We start from the raw sequence: 18,212 nt of genomic DNA on the forward strand, positions 1-18,212 counted from the left end.
GTTGAATTTCCCGGCGGAGGCCAATTTTACCTTTCAACTCTTGCGCTTTTCCGAAAAGGAGGAATGGTATGAGGAATAATGATGCCAAAGCTACGCACCAATTTCTCCGTCCTTTCTCATATCTGATATATAGATATATAGGCCTATATATCAACTAAGGACCGAGTTTCCAGCAGATCCCATTGCCTCTCTAGGATGGTCACAGCATTCATCGGAGCTAGGTTGAGAGACTGCAAGGATGTCGACACGGTTTTGAAAAGATACCCTGAATTGCGCGATTACACATGTTCCTGCCCTTGAGTTTGTCCTAATATCAAAACGCAAGAGTAATGTTTCTATTCCACAGTTTGATCTCAATACTGGCAATTTCAAAAGTATGGTCATTGCTTGATTATTTCTGTAGGGCCTACGATTATAAAGACATTTCCCCTTACATCCTGATCAGCCTTCTGGCATGCTGCCGAACCGCCTGCAGTTCTTTGGTAAGGATGAGAAGGTTTATCTTCTTCCAAAAGTTAGACCCCTGGGGCCCGTTTCATAAAACTTGTTATCAGTGACAACTGCCACATTTCTATGACAAATCTGCTCTCAGTCAGTCAGGTGCAAGGATTTCAGTAGCTTGTCACATCTACGACAACTTTCCACTGATGGCAAGTTTTATGAAACGGGCCCCTGGTCTATTCGTTACCAGCTGAACTAGTCAGCAAACTCAACAGCCCTACCACGTGAAGGTATACCAGTACAGTTTACCAGTTAAACTCACAGTCAGTCGTCCCCTGAATCGCTGCACTAAAAAGCAGTAAGTCCAGGTACCAACTACGACGTTCTTCTTATGGATGTCAATCATAAATAATAATACGATACATTCATGATAAGTGTAATACAGTGGAAACTCGATATAACGAGATGGTCGGGACCGAGTCGTTTTCCTCGTTATAGCCGATATCTCGTTATATCAGTAGGCATAAAAGAACGCATAACATAAAGACATTAATTTGCACACGTGGGACTACCCATCATCTTTCAATCAATACTGATAATTAACTTGGTAATGTGTGTGAGGTAATTAATCACCTTTATGGGTAAGAAGATGTTTTTTTCGCCAATGAAATCCGATATCAAGAATGTTTTTCTTATTAATTGTAAATGTTTGAATTTGTAAATCTATATAGCTTGCGATTGTGTGAAGATCGTCTGTGGATTGGTATGTGGTTATGGTATGGGTGTGTGTTTTGTGTGGAAAGCGTGAATATGGTCTGCACAATGCTTGTGTGTGTGTGTGTGTGTGTGTGTGTGTGAAGATGGGGAAATCCCTACGTAGAAAGCCAATCACAGCATCAGATTGCCTCACACTTGCTAAACGTCATGATGATGTCATGTATACGGCCGTCCCACCACATTTTCTGCATGTATCAGTGTGCGCGCGCACACACACACACACACATACACGTACAACATGCGGTGCTAGCTGTAGAGTGAACGGAAGAAAATATGTGTGTACAAGACAGTTTTTGGCGCATCGAGCTTTACAATCTCGGAACGTGATACTGATAGCACAGGCGAAGTAAAGCTTTACCCGAAGACATTTTGCTTTACCTCGCTATATCAGGTTTGATTGGCTATGTTTTTCTTTGTTTGGAAATCACAAAATTTATCTCGTTATAGCAGTTATTTCGTTATAGCCGATTTCGCTATAAGAGTAGCATTTTACATAGACTCGTGTGGAAGGAAATTTGGGACCGGGAAAATTTCCTCGTAATAACCGATAAGTATTCGTTATACCAAGTTTCCCCTGCACCCAGGCTTTAATTTGGGGCCGAGAATTAATCAATAGACAAATATATTCAAAGATGTGAAATTTGATATCCAACTTGTAGCTTCCATGATATCATTATTCTTATTCTAGCTCGCAGGCTAGTGAAATGTCATAAGTGTCAACGCCCCCCCCCCCCATATACTGTCACACCGACTGTACACCCGCTTTGATAACATTGCATCAATATGGAAATATCCGCTTGAAACCTTACAAGTAATTCTGTTTATATTTCCTTTATCGTGTAATACTCACCGATTACCGTCAAGTTAATGTAACTAGCATATCCTCCACCAACTTCCAGAGCCACGTAACATGAATATGTGTTTTCGTCCTCTACTGATAGGTCCTTCACCGCCAAGGAGTACGTCGGCGTCATGCTGAATCTAGGACCCGCCTCGTTGGTCACCTCACTTCCAATCGTGTATACAAGGCTCTTGGCGTTCTCAGCGGCCGTATCCCCTAGGAAGCTGTAGCGATACCAAGTGACTACTGCCACCGGCTCGTGAATTTCACACGGTAGCTCAATAGTCGACCCACTTACACCACTTATGGCTGGGAGTGTCCTGACATTGTCTGTCGAAAAAGAAACAATAAGTAAATGAATTAAACAGATGTATAAACACTTATGTTTACATTCGTGGATAAGCAGAAGTGGGTAGATAGCATAGGACGGTGATGATGACAGCACTGATTAAATGGGAATGGCAATGATGGTGGTTGACAATAATGACCAGATCGTGATGACTTTATTCAGGCCCGGAGATTTTTCTGTTTGTGTATATATACCCTTTTTGTGGTTGTGGGGTGTGTTTTTTTTTTTTTTTTTTTGGTTTATTCTTTTTCTATAATATATTATTATATTTTATAAATCAGATTTCATAAAATGATAACCTATTTATTCTGCCTGGTTACGGTTTATCAGGAGGACCAGTGCTTTGAAATATTATGAAAGCTAAAAATTTGAAAGCTGCAAAATGAAACAAGTTATCGTTAGGTCGTCATTTTTTTTTAGGTCATTATTTTTTTTTTAATAGACACATAATTATATACATCTATAGAAACTAGTAAAAAAAGAGTAAAAAAAAAGAAACTAGAGTGAGTGAGAACCAACTTGTGGTGCTTCAACGAGATGCTTCCAGGCAAGCAAGACCAAGGGAATGTAGGTATACTTGCCCGCTCATTTCACTTTACTTCCCTGCTCTTGATATCAATCGAGCTACCTACTGATGGTTCGATCAAGTTTGATTACAAATAAATCCGTACGCGTATCATAATTCAGTTTTATTCCTGATAGGGGTACTTGCTTGGAACGTTTAACCCCTCTCTTCATGTTTGTGTAAATTCATTGAAGCATGAAGGCCATTGTTATCTGCCAAGTCGGGCAGGCGTCGGGAAAGCTAACTAGGCGTGTCTTCATCAGCTCGAAGTTTCAAAATAGCGCGCTATCTTGCGGTTACCAAACTAGTCCGATGTCAAAATAGCGCGCTATCTGTGTAGTGAAGACGCAGATAGCGCGCTATTTGATCGGGAAAATTTCCCCCAAAATCTTGGTCTAGTTCGTCAACTAGAGCGCTAATTTGTGAAATAGCGCGCTATCTTGGGTGCGTCTCCATCAGCCCGAAATTTTCTCGATCCCTCCACGCCTTTGGTTAGCCAGCTGGCAATGGAAAGCGCATGTACAAGCAGCTAGTGATTGTGTATAGTACATTACACGCACGGTGTATTCAAGGATCACATGTGTGTACTATACTATTCGCGAAATTCAAATGCACCCGAACATTCTTCGTTTTACAGTATTGCTTCTGTTGTTGTTGTTGTTGTTTTGTTTGTTTTTTTATTGGTGGTGATGGTAGAGAGGTTTTCTAATTACAGTAGTTCAGTAATAGTCTAGTGGGATTTCTGAAAAAGGGCTCTCTAAAAAGGTGTTAGAGGCATTTTTGAGTAAAAGTTGGGAACCGGTCTCTTTTACCAAATTTGAGTATGCTGAATCCGAAAAATCCGGTTCCCAAGCGAAATTCACCGATCTTAACTATCTAATTTGAATAAACAAAATGGCTGCCCAGCCACAGAAATTGTCAGTTTCAGACACTCATTTTCTAGAAATTCTTTGCAAACGAGCTGGAAAAGAGTGATTTGAAATCTTTGTACACAGAATGGAATTAGCAATTCGAGGGATAAACGTTTCTCAGGTGGTAGATAGTATAACTTATATAAATATATATATATAATTATATATAGCAAACATTTGTGTATATGTTGAAATGGGATAGGTGGTTTTATTCTATTTTCTATTGAGGCCTTTTTTGTTTTCTTGCAAGTCGAAGAAAACCACCTTTAATTTCACAACAAACATTACTGATGCCCCAAAGAATAAACAAAATTATGTTGTAAGTCCTTTAGATGAAATTATATATATGTATTTTTTTTTTTAAGACCGGAGAAGGATCCACAGGGAAGTTAAGCTTGTAGAATAGCCCGCGATCAGATCAAGAAGTTTAAGATCGCGATCTCCAAGCTCTCAAAAGGCGCGGTCAGATTGGCAAAATATCGAGAAGTTTAAGATCGCAATCTTTAAGATCTTGAAGTTTTTTAAGTGCGTGTGACTGCAAACTCTCACTTTGCGATCTTTTGCCACACTGACCGCGCCTTATCATGATAAACTGTAATAACGATGTTAGAATAGCAGTGAGGGAGAAGAAACGGAAAAAAAAAGACGTGTGGCACACATCTACCTAGATTTGATCCTTCTACATCTGATGTTGTAAGAATGTAACTTAGTCAACTTCCAAGACAGTTTGAACTCTGAAATTGCCTCTGCCAGTGCAATCGGCGAAATAAGGGGTTTACATCTTCCTGGTCCTTTTTGTTTTTGTTTTCAATGTACGTGGATAACATGCCGCCTGTGATAACCACCCAGGTATTGATGCATTTCAATTTATTCTTAACTGGACGATGCCACGTTCCCTTGTCTGTCTGACTTTTTATGATATATCTCACCAGGTGTGATTCAGATCATAGAAATGACATTCTTAGCAAATAGGCCTCTCGCTTTAAGGGCCAGTGGTAAGAACTAATGAATACCGAATACTCATTAGGAACCATGTTACATAGAGATGATTCCACTTCGTATCAGACGTAAATGGTCGCCATTTTGCCTCTCATTATATGCTTTATCAAGTATTGTTTTTGAATATCCATGTTGTCAATTGAATTTCTGCCTCAAGATTAGGATATGGATCTTTTTATGGAGGACCTGGGTTTTCCACCACCTTGCGAACATGACGTTACTTTTGTTCCCTTGAGAGATAAGATCGATCCGATAGCTATACCTTAAAGAGGTCTTCTTCCGTAGATACTGGAGTTGTGCTTTTTCTGCCAGACTGATACTGATAGCAGCACTCTTAGGAAAGTAAGTGATCAAGGACTCACAATCATCAAGGATGCTGCTTGTACGAGAAGAAAACTAAAGTATTCCAAGAACATGGTTGTTATCAGTCGCCTTTATAAGAATTAATTTATATTCGATTCAAAAGATGCATAACACAAGCTCGTTTGGCACAAAATATGTTCCGTCATTTTACCGACAAAAGTAAACTGAACGCTCGCGGAAGCAGTTCAATAACAATACTCCTGTATTAAAAAAAATAGAGAAAGAAAGAAGAAAAACCGGCTCACAGTGTCAGAACTGATCTTTCTTCACCAGTAGACAATGGGTGGGAACGTTTTAATCTGGCATACAGCCTGTACAACTGATGTATCTAGCTCCAATCCTGCAAAGCTGCCTTGAGATGATTTCAGTGCATGCGAAAGCAATGCAGGACGTTTCGATGCAAACTTCGGTGTCACAAATCAAGCCTACGATGTACAGCAGTGTGTGTGTGTTACCAACAATGTGATGATGCAAACCTTGCATGAATGTAGATCAATTCAGCTCGATTGAGAAATAGACTTTTCGACTCAGATTATGTTTCTTCGACAGCCAAAATATAAAGGTGTTGATGACTGAAGAATTACAAAGTCATACTTCTTTTCTGTTTCCGACACTGTCCGAGATACCAGGATTTTTCTTACATTTTCTTTTTTTTTCCTTGAGCCTGCAGAGTAGGTGAAGAGATAGAGAAAAAAGACATAAATTATGTTCGCAGACGAGATTTATGAAGGTTGCCACTTGATTTTACATTCAACTGCAGATTGAAAATAATTATAAACCAATTTATCCTATGAAAACGACAAAGTACAGGGAAGGAAAAAGTGACGTTGCACCAATAGTACTATAGTGATGTGATTGCCCGATAACTTTGATAGCAAAACCTTGTTTTGGTGGTAAATATGCATAGAAAATGTGTAAATATTTGCATAGTTTATTATTCGAATGAGATAACAGAGGTGTGTTGTTTAGTAGTTGCAGTTAATTTTTGTATCTCTTAATCACACCAGGAATCATTAACAGGCCTAGATGTAATAACTGTTATGAAACATATTCATATATTGCGGCAGTGCATTGTAGAATCTCGAAACCTGCCTGGTCGAAGTCCTCTTGAATACCAATTTGCAAACATATTTCCGTAGGTGTTATTCAGTTCTTCTTTTCTGATTCCAGTACTTGATATACCTCGGACTCTGACAACACTATAACGTGCAACTTGTTTGCCCGATAACTTAACTGTGTTTCAGTACGCCAAGGTACATTTTGATAGTAAGACTTTGTTTTAGGGAATATATTCATAGAAATAGCCAATTATTTGTATGATTCATTATGCAAATTCGATTATTAGGGTATTTCTAATAGCTGTTTTTTATTCTTGTGTCTCTTTATCACAAAAGAATCATCAACTTGGGTCTTGATATGATAACTACATGTATAATGATTCAGGTTCATATATCGCGGCAATGTGTTGTAGAATCTCGAAGCCTGTCGTAGTATAGCCTCTGGCATACCAGTTTGCATACGTAATTGCAAATATCGTTATTCATTTTTTTTTTCTCAATTGGTTGATTCCAGTACTTGATTGTCCTCGGACTCTGATGACACCATGTACACTTTGTTTGACCGATAGTATATCTATTTTTCACTACGCCGATGTACATTTTGATTTTTTTTAATTTTTTTTTATTTTTTTATTTTTTATTTTTGGTGTGCGCCTCCATAGAGTGGTAGCCTCTCCCATCTAGGCTCTGAAGTTTGTCTTTTTAGGTAATGATTTTGTTTGTATTTTGTCATCTATTTTTGATGATTGATATCTTATTGGTCAAGGAACATTGTAGACAATTTGTAAGTATTACTTTGGTCTAATTGTTGTGTATTTTGACAGATAATTTTGTCATTGGTTTTATATGATTTGCTCTGCACTGCCAATACATTTTGTACATGTAGTGCATACATGAGTGGCTCTGTTGTCAATCCTGTTGCATTCTCCATCACTCCATTGACTGTGTGTTCTTTGTATTCCAGCTGAATTGTCAGCTTGGCATTCCTGCTTCTTTTGTGCATGCCTGACATGGCATATCATGACAATGCTGGGTACTAGACTTTATGTGAAAGTGCTCATTTGCATTACACTTGTTACATCCGTTCTAAGTGTTGACAGTGATGTTGACCTGTCTCTTGCATGTAAGGAATGGTGGCTAAAGTCACAGCCCGCTACTAATAACAGGTTGAAGTTTTGTAGTAAGCCAGTACTGTACTACAGCAACACAACAGCTTGTTTTCATCTATGTTCTTTAACTTCTGGTGATATTGAACCCAATCCAGGCCCACAACAACCCAGTGCTCATCGTTCTGATCTTGTCCACGACCCTACGTTTCATTATACACATACTGATGTTTCTTCAAATCGTATTTGCTATAATGTCAATACCCTATATCAGTTGAACAGCCAGCCTTACCAGCTGCTGCCTCAGCCTGTGTGGAATAGGATTTGCGAGCTTGGTATCGGCTGTCAGCGTCCAACTCACCGCGGACGTAGGCGTAGGATCCCAAGGTCGCAAACCCCGGTATCTACCACTGTGTCTCCAACGGGCCTCCAACTTGGCCTGTGGAATGCACGGTCCTTGACCAATAAGATTCATGCAGTTACTGATTTAGTTGTAGACAATAAGCTTGATGTCGTGGTCATAACTGAATCATGGCTCTCTGGGGATAGCAGTAGAGATGCTTACACTTTGGCAGACCTTAGATCATCTTTGCCAAATTATGATTTTACTCATCAACCCCGTGTATCCTCTAGAGGTGGTGGCATTTTTGTACTTTATAGATCGACAGTACGGTGCACTGTTAATACAAACCACACTTTTTCTTCATTTAAGTTGCTTGATCTAACACTTAACCTTACTTCATCCTCTGCAGTTAGGTTATATTGTATCTATCGTCCTCCTCCTTCTACAAGTAACAGTTTCTCAAGTCGGACCTTCTTGGAAGAGTTCCTCACTCTTCTTGAAGGCGCAAGTGTTAGTGATTACTTACCTGTACTCTTAGGTGATTTTAATGTGCATGTAGATGATCCCAATGATAATTTTGCAAAGTTTTTCATGGATCGAGTTGATTCTCTGGGGTTCAAGCAGCATGTCCAAGGTGCCACTCATCGCGCCGGTCATACGCTGGACCTACTTTTCACTAGAGACTCAGATTCTGATATCATCCGCCGTGTCAGCATGTTATCTTCGCTACCTTCAGATCATTCTGCAATTGTTGCCTCAGCAAACCTCACAAGGCCGCAGAATCCCAAGAAACAAGTGAGCTACAGAAAATTTCGCAACATCGACATGGACTCTCTACGTAGTGACATTGACTTGTTAGTCAGTTCTTCTCTTGATCTGACTTGTCCTACTGAAGTTGCTGATCATTACAACACCTGTCTCCGTTCTCTGCTAGATAGGTACGCTCCTCTCCAGGTGCGAACTGTAACGATCAGACCTCAAGCACCATGGTTCAATGACGAGATTCGAGAGGCAAAGAGGAGACGACGCCGGGCAGAACGTCGAATGATCAAGTCAGGACTTAGTTTTGATCGGGAACAGTATCGTTACGAGTGTGAATCATACTACGAATGCATCTTCAAGGCTAAGTCAACTTACCTTAAGAATCTCATCGCTGATGCTGACACCAAGAGACTCTTCAGTCTTGTGAAATCACTCTCCTCATCAAATCACTCACTGATTCTTCCTGAACGCTCGTCGGACTCTGAACTTGCAAACAAATTTGCAAAGTTTTTTGCTGAGAAGGTAGCCAACGTTATATCTGCCTTCCCCGACTCTGTTCCAGTGTCATCAACCGCAGCTTTGATTGGTCCATCTCAGTTTCAACTTTCAGAATTCTGTCCTGTATCTGATCTGGAAGTTAAGGAACTTATTGCATCACTACCACCGAAGTACTGTAAACTGGACCCAATACCTACCTGGTTGTTTGAAGGACACGCTGGATGATATTCTTCCTGTCATTACCAAGTTGTTCAACCTTTCTCTGTCCACTGGTCTCGTCCCAGAACCATTTAAGTCATCTCTACTCCTCCCTCTCCTGAAGAAGTCTTCACTTGACCCAAATGAACTCAACAATTATAGACCCATCGCTAATCTTCCATTTTTGGGTAAGGTCTTGGAGAGGATTGTGTCATCACAACTCAAAGATTACCTTGAAAGTTCTGGCATGTTTCCTATTTTTCAATCCGCATATCGAAATCATCATTCGACAGAAACTGCCTTGGTTAAACTTTTCAATGATCTTCTACTGGCAGTAGACAAGGGAAATGAAGCAGCGTTAATACTTCTGGACTACACAGCTGCTTTTGACACTATTGACCACAGTGTGTTACTTCGCCGCCTTGAAAAAGACTTCCTGATATCCGGAACTGTTCTTGACTGGATCCGTTCATATCTTCACAGCCGTACTCAACGAGTCATCATCAATGACACGCTGTCTTCACCATTCCCCCTGACCTGCGGGGTTCCGCAAGGTTCTGTGGTTGGGCCACTCCTTTTTCTTCTATATACCAGTCCATTGTCCAAAGTCATTGAATCTCACCAAGGCGTTCAGCATTTGGTGTATGCTGACGACACACAGATTTATGTTACACTCAAACCAAAGGAGACGGCTGAAGCAGCTCAAAAACTTCAGAACTGTCTTCAGGACATCAAAATCTGGTCCTCAAACAATAAGCTTTGCCTCAATGAACAAAAATCAGAGATGATCCATATATATTCCAAACATAGAAACACCAATCCATTCCCAGATTTAGTTTCTGATAATGTTTCTACCAAGTGTAGTGAATGGGTACGCGATCTTGGTTTGATCATTGACAAAAATCTTACCCTTCAACACCACATTAAGCACATTTGTAAGGCAGCATCTTTTGGATTGTTCAAAATTGGGAAGATGAGGAAACTACTTGACCGACTTACAACTGCCAAATTAACTCATGCATTTGTTTCTTGTCATCTAGATTATTGCAATTCCATATTTTCTAACCTCCCTCAGACACATATATTCCCACTTCAACGGGTACAAAATTCTGCCGCAAGACTTGTCTCCCTCTCCAGGAAATCCGAGCCCATAACTCCAATCCTCCGTTCTCTCCACTGGCTTCCCATACATCACCGCATATCTTTTAAAGTTCTTTTCCTTACGTACAAAATTCTGAATGGGCAAGCCCCCAGGTATCTCACAGATCTTGTTTCTTTACGTTCCATTACTTCCTCAAGACCCCTCCGTTCCTCCTCTACAATGCAATTGACTCCTGGACCACGTACTTCCACAAAATACGGTGATCGTGCTTTTTCTACAATTGCCCCTTCTCTCTGGAATTCTCTACCCGCCTATATACATCAAGCCACTTCCGTTAATCAGTTTAAGATTTTGCTTAAGACTTATCTTTTTAGTAGATAGTTCTTTGGAATAGTCCAGTTGTGGGTCGGTCAATGGAGGTGCACACTGGTTTTGATTTTCATTATTTATCGTAATTATACTCTGTATCTATTTTTTTTTCTTTTTGGTATGTTTGTACTTGTATTTTGGTATTTTTGTATTATTCTGGTATAGATATTAATTTTCCGGTAAACTGTGCGCTTAGAAACATCGGTATTAAGCGCCTTATAAATGTATTGTATTATTATTATCATTATACCAATACTTTGTTTTAGGGGAAAATATGTTGAGAAAATGGATTTGCATAATTATTCATGCAAATGAGCTGAGTGTTTTATTTTAATACTTGAAGTTGGCTTTTGTATCTCTTTAACTAGGAATCGTGAACCAGTCTTGATACAATGATACCTATCATCAGAACTATGATTCATATTCATATATTGCGGCAGTGCGTTGTAGAATCTAGAACCCTGCCAGTTATGTATCCTCTTGTATAAAAATTTGCATAGATATTTGCAAAAGTGTTAACTAATCCTTTTGAATTGATTGATTGCAGAACTTAATTTTGACTGGACTCTGACGACACCATGTACTTTTTGTTTGCCCGATAACTTGTTAAAATGATTAAAAACAGAAGTGAACAAGTAGGTACATACATGTGCATAATTATGCGGTAATACATCGCTGTATCAGCAGCAACTTCTAATTTGCATATTTCACTTCTTAATTTGCATATCGTCGGCCTCATGCCAAAAGGGCTTTAACACCATAGACTTTGTACACTATTAGGGCCCTTTTGGCATGAGGCCGACGATATATAAGTGATAGTTATGAACAATTGATGACGTAGCTTTTGTCTCTGCGCCTTAATTTCTGAAATCATTACTATTTCTGATGTCTATGGAGATTTTATGAAAATTAGATCATCGAAACACCTTAAAAAGCAATGGATTGGCGGCCATTTTGTTTATGCAAATTAGATGCTCTTAGACTCAAAATTCCGCTTGGGAACCGGAATATTTGGATTCAGCGTACTTGAATTATACAAAATAGACTGTTTCCCAACTTTTACTAAAAAATGCCTCCAACAGTCATATTTTCCCCAAATCTCACCAGACTATAAGCCCCAGCTGTCTGTGCAGTGCAGGCTCTCATAACACAAAACCACTATACGCAGCTGCTCTCTCAAAGTTCATTGATGTAGCCGAAGTGGAGGCGCAAGGGACTACTAGTATTTGGCTCATTTTTTTCTCTCGCAAAAGCACCAAATTCGGTACACATCTAGCTAGGACCAAAACATTCCGATTTTTTGGCTGGTGCAAAGAAGGGCACTCTTTGGGTCTGCATATAGGCAAAATCAATTACGTCATCATCTCTATGCTTAAGCGATGCATGGATGTGGCATATAGGGTTCAGAATTAGTTAAAGTGTTTTCACACACGTATGATGTCATTAAATGCAATTTTTTAATGTCAAAATTCAATAAGAAGTTACACACTTCTCATGCTACAATGATTTCTCTTATTTGAAAGATTGATAATACGATTTTTATCGTAACTGTTGTACATCAAAAGTGGAAAAGAAAAATCGTTGTTAGAGATCAGGCTTGGGGTGCGTGAGTGCCTGAAGGGGACGCATTACAGGAATTTAATTGTAATAATGAGAAATTTGAACTATATTTCATTTCATTTCATTTCATTAATTAGGTTTCCACACAAATCGTACAGTGTAAAGTGACACATAAATCATAAGTTATAAGTTCAGTATATGGGTCAGAATTTTGAACGATGTACAATTGAGCCAAAACAAGGCAAAATTTTAAAAGAAGGAAATTTTCCAAATCATTTATCTTACCTAAAAGAGTATAACTCAAGCTTTAATATGAACCCAATATACTAGGATTTTCCCAGAGGAAAACGTTTTTTATTCACCGCGGAAGTTTTCCCATGTCCAGAGCGGCGAACGTCCGTTAGTAATAGCACTGCACATACATTTGAATACCATTTAACATACTTTGCAAAGATCTGATTCAGTTCAAAATCGTAACGAAATATCTTAAGGGACATGTGTACGTGTTGGCAGAATATTAAGCTTGTAATCTTAACCTGTACGTAATGGCAGACAACTGATGATTTAACCAAATTCGTCATTTCTGTTCAAATATTGCTCTTCCGATAAACACTTTCTCCACTTTACGCGCATTTTACAGAAACTCAATATTTTGACCTCTTATTTCACTATCCAATACTTTAATCCTCACTCCCAAATAATAACATACCCTTTTAAGATGTATCTGATCTAGGCAGTCTCTATAACCCAACAAACATAGCATAGCTTTCATCACGGAGGTTCGCATATAGATCACGGACGTTCGGAACAAACAAGATATTGAACAATGCAGCTCTCTTGAGTTGGAAACGCATTCTACTCACAACAAACAGCAATTTCATGTCGAGAACAAACTCATCTGCAAAATCCTGAATAGATATTACCAATTCTCAATTATAAAAGCTTGTTTATCTTCTCATACTGACGAATCAAAGAAAACAATTTTTCCATCTCTCGTAAATGAACGTACAAACGTACGTGTAATCTCAGTGACGTAGTCCATCCTTGAGAACGAATATATTTATCAAAATTTCGTTATCACGAAGTAAAGATTCAGGTCCTAAATTTGTTATCTAAAGTCTACAATGCAAAATTTGCTTATAACGAACATGGTCACAGCTGAATATGACAAAGAATTAACATAGAAAAACAAAAGAAATGTGCTCCGTTATAGAAATACAAAGTTTAGCTGGGGAGGGCAAACGAATACAATAGGAAGAAATCCCTCTGCGTTTGCTCCTTGTGTAACACACTGTTACCGAGGAGAATTTGTGTTATTATATTAGTCAGAAATGATATTAGGTTCGATACTGCGAAGTTTCGTCATAACAAGACACAGTAAGTCCATATAACTTGGATGGATTTTTGTGACTTCGATATTATACGATATTATACAATATTATACAATATTATACAATATGACGCGCTACAAACATTTTGTAGCGCGTCATTTCGGAGGCTCGTTATTCATACAATTTGTCAATCCGAAAATTGATAGAGTTCGCTCATTTTTTATTCGGTAAATGATAGGAATCTCCGAAAGTTAATCGAAAGGTTTATTATTGGAACATGAAAAATCAGGTTCGCTTATCCAAATGTGGAGAAACAAGTTAACAACCAAATCCTCCAAATGTCAAAACCTCATGATAACCGTTTTCACCTAAACGAATATGAGGCCCATTCCACTTTTAGAAGAACGGACCTAAAAATAATGAACCTTAATATTTGATTTTCGGACTAACAAACTTTGGGAATAAGAACATTTTTAATAAGAAACCTCCTGAATTAACTACGAACATTTTTTTTTTCCATTTTCGGAATAACAAACCTTTGGACATTCGGAGTAACGAATCTTTGGAAGAGCGAACGTATCAAAGTACAACCTTAAACCTATTCTTAATCATTACTTTTTTAGCATGTGTTTTCAAAGTAAGCACAAAAGCACAAACAAATTGACGATTTCTCTGTCACTTAAATGTAAAATGGAAAAAAAAAATCTTGGAAAGAATTAGAAATTAACATTGCTTTTCATTGATGAGTATAAAAAAAAACACCATGTCATGATAAGCGGAGGATTTGCGTGTTTTCATCAGACAATGATTGTATACTGCACTATTTTTGTGCGCTTGTGACGGCATTTCGATGAATAAAAAAATAAACAACAGAGAAAAAAAAAAAACTTCTCCAGAGGAATTTGGTATAACGGGAGTGCACTGACAATTCTTTTCTCTGTGTGTTGGAGCTCGATCCCTTCTCTGTTTCTTCTCATTTTCATTCAACTGCTTCCACGTCCTTTTGAAACTTTTCCGTTTCTTCTTCAACACATGCCCATTACAGACTTCTTCCGTCATTATCCTGAATGTGATTGCGTAGCACTTTTCGGATTTGTTTTGTTGTGTTTTGTTTTGTTTTCTGTTTTCTGTTTGGTCGCAGCATGTTCAGGCTACTTAGGGAATGAGAGAAAAATCGTCGTGAAGAGAAAAATAAGAATGAATTATGGCATTTAATATCATGACAATCATAGCGACCGTCCGTTATGGAGACCAAAACTGGATGTGTTCTGTTTGAGACGACAGCTACCATACTCAAAAGATAAACACTTGGAGCATCTGTCACTAGAAAGTGGCACTGTTCTTCTTTCTCCTACTATGTAATCCATTGACTTATTCTACCAACGAACATCCGTGACCAAACCGTTTTCCGTTTGTTATTACAGGTAAATTGACTGCTGAACGTTATTCACTTTTGGGTATGAGCGACTCGGTGATTTAGTAATATTATCAAGTAACATTAACGTCATGTGCAGTGATATATTTGTAATTATCAGAAATTTCCTTTCTCGGACAGAACGTCCGTGAGCGAAACTTTCAGAACCTGTAACAGTACAAATTGTCTCCAGAACCTCATCAAAAAGAAATTTAAATGCACAGAAATTACAGATTACGCAAAATTCCATTTTCCTATAACTTTGTTTTCAGTGTTAAGCTGTTTTTGTATAATTAGAGGGAAAACAAGCGTAAAATTGTGAGTAAATTTTCAACTGTTTGTTCATCATGATCACATAACGCCTTAAAAATTCTGAAACTACTGCTCTAAACTCATTGTTTACTTTGTAAAACTTTATTTGTCGCTATTGGAGCCAAAAGTTTTAAAGAATACAGGACACTTTCGGGACAAGTTATCCCTATCGGTGGGATTGCATACGTCACGGACGTTCGCTGGAATTGTCAAGGACGTTCGTTCTACTACTAGGGTCATGTTCCAGGACGGATAATCAATCGGCAGAGAGTACCTAGCCTTCCTAACTCTTTCAAAAATTTGAAAAGGTATTGTCAATGCAAATTATAAGAAATTTGACATCCTTACAACATAAATATTGCTCAGAGGGTGATTAGGAGGTGAATTTTCAGAGAAAATATCAATTATTTGCTCGTATTTCGGTGAATTGCATGGTCCAAAGACTGCGGACGAGCCTCAGTCCGCTCCAAAAATGACATGCAGCTCCTCGGCTAGAGAGCCATAGGTAAAATGCACCTTCGCCATCAAAGCAAGATGGTGTCCCACTCGAAAACGTCTTAATCATCACGGACGTTCTTTTTTTCTCGGAGGTTCGTCTAGAAATATAATTTCGGTTCTTATTTGACAAAGGATGGACAGAAACTCAAAACAAACATATTATCGTGTGGGTAGATCTTAGTTGATTAAGACTCAGAACAATATCGCCAATAACGTTTAATGTGCTACGATCTTTATTAGAAAATAGCGGAAGCACGTCCGTGACGAAAACTGAGTATAATTTTGCATAAAAGAATGTTACGTCCCATGTACAGCCAGCAGACGTACAATTTTTGCAGGATATGTTCATTAGGTGGAACATCAAATTTTCGTATACATTACAGTTGGGACAACAAAGTAGAATTTGCAGCAGCGATAGAAATAAAAGCATCACGGACGTTCGTCTGTTTAGGGCTTTGATATTTCAATTGTTCTCTGTAATTCTATACGTGCTCATAAAGTTCTTATAATTTTGTGCTACATAGCCATGATATGTCAGATCCAGAACATGGTCAGATATTAGATGCCACGTACCATAAAAAAGGCACATCATTAGTTTGAAAAAAAAAATTATTGTGAAAATAGCGTTTTTCCCTTATTTTTACGCTTTAAGTCCTTGTCAAATGAAAAATATCAGGCAAAAGTCAACCAAACCATACATTTCCTGAAAGGAAATTTACCAATCTTTGAGATAACATGAAAAAAAAATCTGGTTTCTTAGATCATCCTGGCGTGTTCTAAGGGAAAGAATGTCATAAGGTGCGAAAATTGTCAATTGTACATCGTTCAAAATTCTCACCCATATACAAAAAGCATTTACATAGCACAAAATCAATTAAAATTATTCTCAAGGGTACATTAATCCGTTTTTAATCCGAGTTTGAAAAAAAAATAACTATGATAATGCATATAACAGGGCTCGACACTAACTTTTTTCCCCCTGTGATGTCTTGTTTGTGTCAGTAAAAACATTGAATTTGAATTCTTGGCTTGAAAAAGAAATATGCTGTAGATCGAAGAAAGCATATCAATCTATTTTGAATTCTAATCGTCCTATCGGGCCACCAAATTTCAAAATAAAATGATATATGTATATATAATATATATATATATATATAGAGAGAGAGAGAGAGAGAGAGAGAGAGCCATCTTTGAATTTTGCACGTGTTGGACTTCAAGTGTTATTTTTATAAGAAGAAGGAGTCTCGAGCACGTCATTTGTAGTTCCAGTAAGGTTTTTATTTACAAAATTTTCGGCCCGCCTCGGGCCTTCGTCAGTGTATACATTCGTTTCGCTGTGCGCGGCAGTATTATGCACAAGCGCGAGCTTCTGAAAGGAGCAAGTCCACGCACTACCGTTTGAGTCCACATCACGCAGCAAACAAAACTACAGACTGGAGAGCCAATCGGATTTCAGGTCGTTCTTGACCCAATTGAACTTCACACAACATACTCTATGCCTAGCTAGTCTGACGTGGCATATTGGATTCAACCCAAGGAGGGCACACTGGAGCTGTGAACGACAACTCCGAGTCAGACTCTGCACGTACGCATTGTATCGAGTTCGACCAGAGGTTTTTTTTTTTTTTTTTTTTGACATTGTAGGCATATTATGGCATGCTAAACATACGCCTGCTTTGCAAAACAAAACAAAAAAAAGAATTATCATATCAAGGAATCAAGATGAAGATGTGCTATTGGTATCGTATGTGTGGAGCGATGCTTCTTTATCATTATCAAACATGTCAAAAGAGGAAATGTCTCCAATGGTGGTGGATCTAGGGGATGCAGAAAGACTTGACAAACATTCAAATCTAATTTGTGAAAAATAGAAAAAGTCGTTTCAAAAATTTGGTTGATTCCATGTGCAGACTTCTCTATTATTTTGTTTACAATATCTGTACCTCTAAAACAGGGGGAACGTACTAGATTGCCTTTATTGTGAGAAGGTCCCTATATAGACAGGTTGGCTTGTGTTTTATCAAAATTCGCATGTCAATCATAACAAATGGAACTCATTCAAATAATATCAAAGCTTGTACCTAAGAAAGGAATATAGAGTATACCTTTAATGTGGCATTTAATGACGAATCTCGGAACTATTCTGTCGTAGACACGAAGAGATTCATTTAAATTCAAACGTATTATATCATATTGTATATCAAACATAAAATAAATGAGTCAAACAGAATATTATGAAACTGGCCCTGATCAAGCAAAATCATTTTGTTTCACTAATGATTGTCATACTCCTCTTTGTGTAGCAACGTTACATTCTGTATAAACATGAAAAAGGGGGAAGTTCGTATTAAGTGTTACAAAAACCATTTCCCACTTTTGATCTTTAATAGTTCACTGACATTGATACGAACAATA

The 18,212-nt window shown here is 38.2% G+C and overlaps 1 protein-coding gene across 1 annotated transcript in view; it reads right to left on the reverse strand.

Annotated features, from left to right (window-relative positions):
* LOC139743336 (uncharacterized) overlaps positions 1-18,212 on the reverse strand; it is a 70,376-nt gene that overhangs the window by 35,755 nt on the left and 16,409 nt on the right. The window contains exon 2 of the mRNA XM_071653827.1: positions 2,069-2,389. Within this exon, the coding sequence (XP_071509928.1) occupies positions 2,069-2,389 (321 nt within the window). The remainder of the gene's footprint in view (positions 1-2,068; positions 2,390-18,212) is intronic.

Source organism: Diadema antillarum, unplaced genomic scaffold (assembly GCF_040938485.1).
Source record: "Diadema antillarum isolate AM-2024a unplaced genomic scaffold, OU_Dant_1.0 seq00001069_RagTag, whole genome shotgun sequence".
Classification (NCBI taxonomy): Eukaryota; Metazoa; Echinodermata; class Echinoidea; order Diadematoida; family Diadematidae; genus Diadema; species Diadema antillarum.